The following is an 8,416-nucleotide window of genomic DNA, read 5'->3' on the forward strand; positions in this document are numbered from 1 at the left end:
TTTTTTTTTTTTTTTTTTTTTGTAGTTGTAGATGGACAGCATGCCTTTATTTTATTTGTTTATTTTATATGGTGCTGAGGATCGAACCCAGTGCCTCATGCATGCTAGGCAAGTGCTCTACCACTGAGCTACAGCCCCAGCCCTCCATCATTTTTAAGCACTTTTTTAGCTTTGTGTTATTGTAAAGCACTTCAGATTCATCTTGTACCTTCTCTGTCCCAGCCCTGTATCAGCTGTTAAATAGGAGTTCAGATGAGATGGTTTTGAGTTTGTATTGTTTTTGTATTTTTGCAGTGCTGGGGATCTAACTCAAGCTTTCACACATGCTAGGCAAGTGCTCTACCCCTGAATTACATTCCAGCCTCAGATGAGATGTTTTCTTCTTTGTGGTACTGGAGATTGAACCCAGGGGTGCTCTACTACTGAATTACATGCCCAGCCCTTCTTATTTTTTTATTTTTGAGACCAAGTTCTGTTAAGTTGCTGAGAATGGCCTCAAATTTACTATCCACCTGCCTTAGCTTCCCATGTTGTAGGGATTACAGACATGCACCATCACACCTAATCCCAGATGAGATTTTTCTAACATCCTATTGGGTTCCCCTCCATTCTTACAAAATTAGTTCCTCAAAATAGACCATTTAGTTATCTAAAAGGGGTTAGCTAGTTAAAATGTGAAGCCTGGGTACTTTTTAAGTCCCCAAATGAGAAGTCCCTAATGAGAATGTGAGATTTTTAGATGACTAGAACTGATTGATTTGAATCAGCATGGAAAATTTACAGTTTATTCTTTAATAGCACTTTCTATGATGTGAAGTCCAGCTTGCTAAAAGATTGCTAACAGATATAATTTAATCTGAATTACTACTTTGTTATGACTCTTGGCTTTTTTTCAAGATTGTTCTTAAAGGCAGCTGGGTTTTATGTAAAACTTGATTCACAACCTTTCTAATAGTGTTTGTGTTGTGTCCATATACATTCATCTACGCTGGACTGTGACCTTGTCAAGACAGTGGGGCGGGGGGAGCGCCTTTACCACATCTATAGTAATATCTTAACTTAAATTATTTTATACAATTCATAGAAATAACAGCACAAGTTAATTTTCCTTCCTCTTATAGATTGACTCATATTCATTCATTCCTCACCCCCCACAGTACTAGGGATTGAACCCATGCTAGGCAAGTGCCCTACCAGCAAGAAGGAAAGCTGTATTCCCAGCTCTTCTTCCTTTTATTTTATTTATTTATTTTTATGTAGTGCAGAGGATCAAACCCAATGCCTCACACATGCCAGACAAGTGCTCCACCACTACCCCAAACCCCCAGCCCTTCTTCCTTTTAGAAAGAAGAAATAGGCGTATCGTCTGTTTGACTAGTGATCATTATCAGTTTTTTTAACTGGAAAAGATATTCATTTCTTTCCTTTCTTCTCCTTCTCAACTTTCTCCCTTCATGTTTTTTTCTGTAATAATATTATTTATTTTTTTCCTGGCATTTAATTTCTTCTTTTTATTTTGGGATAATTTTATATGCAGTTATAAGAAATAATAAGAGATCTCATTACACTTTATCCAATTTTCCCCAGTGGAGCATCTTGTGTAAGTATAGTACATCACCACAGTCAGAATGTTGACTGTGATATAGTCAGAATGGAACATTTTCCTCACCATATGAATTCTTCATGTTGCTTTTTTATAGTCATATCCACTTTTCTACGCATTTCAGCTCTCTCTTTAACTCCTGGCAATCACTCATTTCAAGGTTCCCCCACTTAAAGAATGTTATTTCAGTGTGTAAACATATAGCCTTAAAGGATTGACTTCTTTCTTTTAAAATAGTTCTCTGAAGATTGAATTCCGGTTATGGTATATATTAATAGTTCATTTCTGTTTATTGCTGAGTAGTAATTCTGTATTGTAGGTGTTCCCCAGTTTATTCAGCCAATCCATTGAAGGATATCTGGAATGTTTCCAGATTTGGGCTATATTCTGAATAAAGCTGTTATAAATACCTGTGCACAGTGTTGTTTGTTTGTCTACCAGGGACTGAACCCAAGGATGTTTAGCCTCTGAAACACATCCCCAAGCCCTTTTTTATTTTTTATTTTGAGACAGAGTCTTCCTAAATTGCTTAGGGCCTCACAGAGTTGCTGAGACTGATATTGAATTTGCAATCCTCCTTCCCAGCCTCTTGAGTAGCTGGGATTATAGGAGTACACCACTGTGCTGAGCCTGTGCACAGGTTTTTATGTCAACATAATTCTTAATTTCTCTGGGATAAATGCATTGTTGGTTCATATGATAATTGCATGTTTTGTTTTAAAGAGAATGTTAGTTATCTAGAATCGCTATACTATTTTACATTCCCTCTAGAAGTGTATGAGTGATCCAGTGGTTCCTCATGAGGTTTTGTATTTTCACTAGTTTTTATTGAATATTGCGTGGTTTTATTATAAACAGGGTTGGATTTTGTTATGTACGCTTTTTCGATCTACTCAGAGGGTCATTTTTATTCTACTGATAAGGTATATTATGATTCTCTTATATTGCTGGATCCATTTGCTAATATTTTGTTGATATTTTTAATGTGTTGCATCTTTCTCCGTGGCTCTTTTATTTTTAAATATCTTTATTTTATTTATTTATTTTTATGTGGTGCTGAGGATTGAACCCAGCTAAGCAAGTGCTCTACCACTGAGATACAATCCCATCCCCTGTGGCTCTGAACTGGAGTGAGGAGAAAAGTGTACTTCTCTCTCCTGCTTTAAAAGCTGAGCTAACTAGGCAGTGGAGCAGTAAGCTTAGCTCTTCTGAGTTTGCTTTTTTAGCTTTGAACCTTCACTTTATGAATAAGCTGTGACAAGGGCAATTTGGGCCTCAGCATTTTCAACATGCTATACCCAAGTAGAGCCTCTATTTTACATATGGATCTGGGTAGAAAGGAATTCCTTACCTTTTGGCCACATACACTTAGACCTTGGCATTAGCAATATGTAGCTGGAGGCAAAATGAGAAATATTGATTTCTTACCCTTCCTGGGAATATATCTTCTTGGGAGCTGCAGGAAGTGGAAGATCTTTGTTCTTGACAATTCCAATCTGAAGTGGGATTTCTGTCTGAATGGATTTGATGGGGAAGAGGAATGATTTAAGATTCAGGTACCGCAGATGCATACTCTGTCTTAATAAATTTTAATACTTTTTTTTTGCATTGGAATTGAATTCAGGGGTGCTCTACCACTGAGCTACATCTCCAGCTCCTTTTTGACTTTTATTTTGAGACAAGGTTTTGCTAAATTGCTGAGGCTCGCCTTGAATTTGTAATCCTCCTGCCTCAGCCACCTAAACCACTGGGATTATAGTCCTGTTTCACCAGGCCCAGCTTAATGTATATTTTTTGAAGTGTATGTTTTTTCATTTGTTTGGTTTCAATAGAATCATTTTGAGAATCTTTAAATATTTTTCGTTGCTTTTGTTTTTGTGATTCTGAAGATTGAGTCTAGGACCTCATGCATGGTAAGCAAGCTTTCTACCCCTGACCTGCAGTGCCAGCCCATAAATGTTTTATTAAAAAAAACTGTCACCAGTTTTCTCAAAAGCAGGTCTGCAGAGCTCCTTAAACCATCAAGCTGGGAGATGATCTTAAGATTTCTTTAAATATACAAAATAACATTGATCAGCAACCACTTATCAGAGATAACATTCGGCCTTTGGTTTTTTGTGATTGGCTTATTTCCCTTAGCATCGTATTCTCCGGCTCCATCCATTTACCTACAAATGTCATGATTTTCTTCTCTTTTAATGCTGAGTCATGTATAACAAATTACAGCAAATAAATAAATGAATTTTTAAAAATTAAAAAAAATTGATTTCTACTATTCCAAATAATACTTTGTAGTTTAAAAATAGTGTTTTTTAGTAATAAGAGAGTCTTTATGAGTACTAGTAGGAAGCAGCACCTTTTTTTTAAAGTTATTTTAGTCCTGTATAGTAATTTGGACTTTTATTTCTTAAACATTTCCTAATTTTACTATCATTAGGTTACCAGTTCTTTAAACCTATAGTCTCTTCTATTTACAGTGGTTCTCAGATTTTCTGATTTAAAAATTAAATGTTGCCAACCCTACCTTGATTTTAGTGGGTGACAGTGGAGGGCGGGTACTGGAAATTGAGTCTAGGAGCACTTTACCACTGAGCTGCATTCTCAGCCCTTTTTGAGACAGGGTCTTAATAATTTTCTAAGATTGGCTTTGAGCTTGTGATCCTCCTGCCTCACAACTTCTCCTGTTTCTTGGATTACGGGCATATGCCATCACACCTAGCTTCTACTTTGATATTTTTAAAAAGCTTATATTTTAGGGCTGGGGTTATATCTCAGTAGTAGAGTACTTGCCTAGCACATGATCCTTGGCACCACATAAAAGTAAATTTAAAAAAATAAAGTTATATTATAAAAAAAGACTTCCTTCCTTTAAAAAAGTTTATTATTCAAATGGTTGTTTGAACATTAACATTACTCATTCATGAGATACTGATAGAAGTTATTATTTTTGCATTTAGAAATGTTATGTCTTCATAGGAGAAAGTTGGTATACTTGTTATAAAATTCTTTGAAATGTATTTATAAATGTTAATTGTTTTTACTCTGTGAGAATGATGAATCTTGTTTATTAGGTCTGGAGAAAATGATGTAGAATATAACAATATGGAGTTGGAAGAGGGAGAACTGATGGAAGATGCAGCTGCTGCAGGACCTCCAGGTACAGAGGCCAAGCCCCACAAGCCTTCTGTCTTGTCTGTGCTCTTTTCTGACCAGATCATATTTCAGTAAATTATAGCCACTGCTCTATGTGGTTCATGGTGTTAAAAATGCTATATCTTATAGTATGGATTTTAGAGTGTATTACTAGTGATAACTATTATTGGAAAAGTGTTCTTGTGTTTTAGGCATTGTTTGAAGCCATTCTGTGTACCTTATCCTGTTTACTTAGAAAATTCTCTGAGATAGGTTCTAATAATATCTACTTTTTTTTTTTTTTTTTTGGGGGGGGTACCAGGGATTGAACTCAGGGGCACTTGACCACTGAGTCATATCCCCAGCCCTATTTTTATTTTCACTTCAGAGATAGGGTCTCGCTGAGTTGCTTAGCACCTTGCTTTTTTTTTTTTTGTTTTTTTTAAGTGGACTTGAACTCAGGGACACCTTACCACATCCCCAGCCCTCTTTATTTTGAGACAGGGTCTAGGTAAGTTGCTTAGGGCCTCACTAAGTTGCAGAGGCTATTCTCAAACTTATGATCCTCCTGCTTCAGCCTCCCAAGTACCTGGGATTACAGGTGTGTGCCACTGTGCCTGGCAATATCTACTGTTTATAGTTACAGAATCTGATACATACAGAAATTTTAGAAGTTGCCATATTTCACAATTTATTGAATGTTGTTTTAATTCAAAGCACAAATTATATAGTATTCGATTTATGAATCTTTTTTGTGTTAAGGCTTGGTTGATCAAGACTTTGGGTCTATTGTGATGGAATGAATGTATTTTGTGAGAAGGACATGAGTTTTGTGGGTCCAGAGCTACTGCTATAACTAAAGAATATAGACTGAGTAATTTAATGGAGAATAAAAGTTTATTCAGCTCACAGTTCTAAAGAACAGAAATTCAAGATTGGCCACCTGCATCTTATGAGGTAGTCCTTGCTGGTGGAAACTGTGGATTCCCAAGGCAGCAGCATAAGGTAGCATATGGGGAGACATAATGTCCTAGCTCAGGTTCATCCTCCTCCTCTTATAAAACCACAAGTACATTGGATTAGAACTCTACCCTTATTAGCCTCATTTAATGTTAATTATATCTCAAAGGTCTTCAAGTACCATAGTCAGATTAAGTTTCTACAATGGGGTTTAAATTTGAACATGAGTTTTGTTGAAAAATTTTTTTTTTTTTTAATTGTTGGCCTGACACTCTTGGTTAAGATTATTTTTTCTATTTGGGGAAAATGTCACTGAACCTGCAGATCACATTGGGAAGTATGAACATTTTGACAAATTTAATTTTTCCATACAATCAAACAACAAATATATGAAAAAATTAGAGAAATGAAAATTAAAACTACACTGAAATTCCATCTCACTCCAGTCAGAATGGAAATTATCAAAATACATGTAACAATAAATGTTGGTGAGGATTTGGGAGAAAAGGTACACTCATACTTTGCTGGTGGGGCTACAAATTGGTGCAACCACTCTGGAAACCAGTATGGAGACTCTTATGAAAACTTAGAATGGAACTAGCTTTTGACCCAGGCATCCCACTCCTAGGTATATACCCAAAGGACTTCATATCAGCATACTACAGGGACACAGCCACACCAATGTTTATAGCAACTCAATTCACAATGACTAAACTATGGAACCAACCTAGATGCCCTTCAACAGATGAATGGATAAAGAAACTGTAGTATATATACACAATGGAATATTACTCAGCTTTAAAGAAGAATGAAATTATGGCATTTTCTAGTAAATGGATGGAACTGAAGAATAATTATATATATGAAATAAGCCAATCCCAAAGAATCAAAGGCTCAATGTTTTCTCTGACTATGCGGATGCTAATTCACAATAAGGTGAGGGGAAAATAGAGGTAATTTGGTCTAGATAGAGGTGAGTAAAGGGAAGGGAGGAGGCATGGGAGTATGAATGATAGTAGAATGAATCAGACATTAGTACTGGTAGGTGCAGGACAGGCTGAACTAAGTTGTCTGCAGGGCAGGCTGAACAAATGTTAGCTGCAGGATAACCCATGCACCCAAACCCCCCTCTGTCTGGTCCTTTATCATCTGTTTTCGTCAAGTCTGAACACTCAACCCCACTCAAGGCTGAACACTTAACCCCCCTTGTGCCAACAAGGCAGCTTGCAGACCCAGAGACCCCATTAGATTTGAGCTATAAAAACTCCCTCCTGCCAGGCCCCTCTTTCTCTTGCTCTTGCTCACTCTCTTGCTCTTGCTCTCTCTGTCTCTCTCTCTTGCTCTTGCTCTCTCTTTCTTCTCTCTCTCTCTCTCTCTCTCTCTCCTCTTTTACACTGATGCAATAAAGATCTCTTGGTCGCTCTGAGTGTTGTGGTCTCTTTCCTTTAAAGTACCCTGTGTCCATGTATGATTACATGACCTGTGTAACTCTAATGTACAACCAAAAGAATGAGAAGTCATACTCCATTTGTATATGATGCATCAAAATGCATTCTACTGTCATGTATAACTAATTATAACAAATGAATATATATGTACATTAATTTTTCCAGTCAATAAACATGGGATACCTTTCCATTTATCTGTGTCTTCTTCAATTTCTTTCAACAGTATTTTATAGTTTTCAGTATATAGGTCTTCTACCTCCTCAGTTAAATTAATTCCTAAGTATTTTTTATAGCTATTGTGAATGTCACTGTTCATTTTTTTTCCCAGATAGTTCGTTGTTAGTATATAGAAATGCTGATTTTTGTATGATGATTTTGTATCTTGCTGTTTTACAAAATTTATTAGTTCCAACAATTTTGGCAGAGTATTCAAGGTTTTTCTACATATATGGCAATTTATGCAAACAGAAAAATTTAACTTTCTCTTTTGCAACTTAGATGTCTTTTTTTTTACTTCCTCTTCTTGTATTGTTGGATTTAGTTTGCTAGTATTTTGTTGAGGACTTTTAAATCTATGTTCAACAGAGATATTGGCCTATGTTTTGGTATCAGAGTAATTATGGCCTCTTAAGATGAGGTAGAAATTTCTTCTTGAATTTTTGGAGGAGCTTGAGAAGGATGGTTATTAGATTTTTAAATGGTAGAATTTAGCAGTGAAGCCATCAGGTTTTAGGCTTCATTGATGGGAGTTGTTTTTTTTTTAATTACTGATTCAATCTCTTTATTCATTATTGATCTGTTTAGATTTTCCTTTTTTTTTTTTTTTGATGAATTGTAACAGTGGGATTCATTGTTACATATTTGTACACTCATACAATATCACAGTATAATCTGGTCAATTTCATTCCCCAGTATCTTCTCTTTCTCTCCTCCCTCCCTTTGATCCTCTTCCTGTACTCTACTAGTTTCCCTTCTATTTTCTTTTCTTGTTCTTTTTTTTTTTTGGTAGCAGGTATTGAACCCAGGAGAACTTAACCACTGAGCCACATCCCCAGTCTTTATTATCTTTTATTTTGAGACAGAGTCTCCCTAAATTGGCTTAACACCTCACTAAATTGTTGAGGCTAATCTCAAACTTGCAATCCTCTTGCTTCAACCTCCTGAGTCACTGGATTACAGGTGTGTGCCACCACATCCAGCTCTGTTATTTGTATTCTTCTTCTTCTTCTTCTTCTTCTTCTTCTTTTTTTTTTTTTTTTTTTTTTTTTTTTTT

At 36.0% G+C, this 8,416-nt stretch overlaps 1 protein-coding gene across 7 annotated transcripts in view; it reads left to right on the top strand.

Annotated features, from left to right (window-relative positions):
• Positions 1–8,416, top strand: part of Trim37 (tripartite motif containing 37) — a 141,095-nt gene that overhangs the window by 67,263 nt on the left and 65,416 nt on the right. For all 7 annotated transcript variants that reach the window (XR_007343444.1, XM_015495400.2, XM_048792069.1 and 4 more), the window contains one exon: positions 4,675–4,760. Coding sequence is in view for 6 of the 7 variants with exons in the window: in XM_015495400.2 (XP_015350886.1) it covers positions 4,675–4,760 (86 nt within the window). In the remaining variant the exon portion in view is untranslated. The remainder of the gene's footprint in view (positions 1–4,674; positions 4,761–8,416) is intronic.

Source organism: Marmota marmota, unplaced genomic scaffold (genome assembly GCF_001458135.2).
Source record: "Marmota marmota marmota unplaced genomic scaffold, marMar, whole genome shotgun sequence".
Taxonomy (NCBI): Eukaryota; Metazoa; Chordata; class Mammalia; order Rodentia; family Sciuridae; genus Marmota; species Marmota marmota.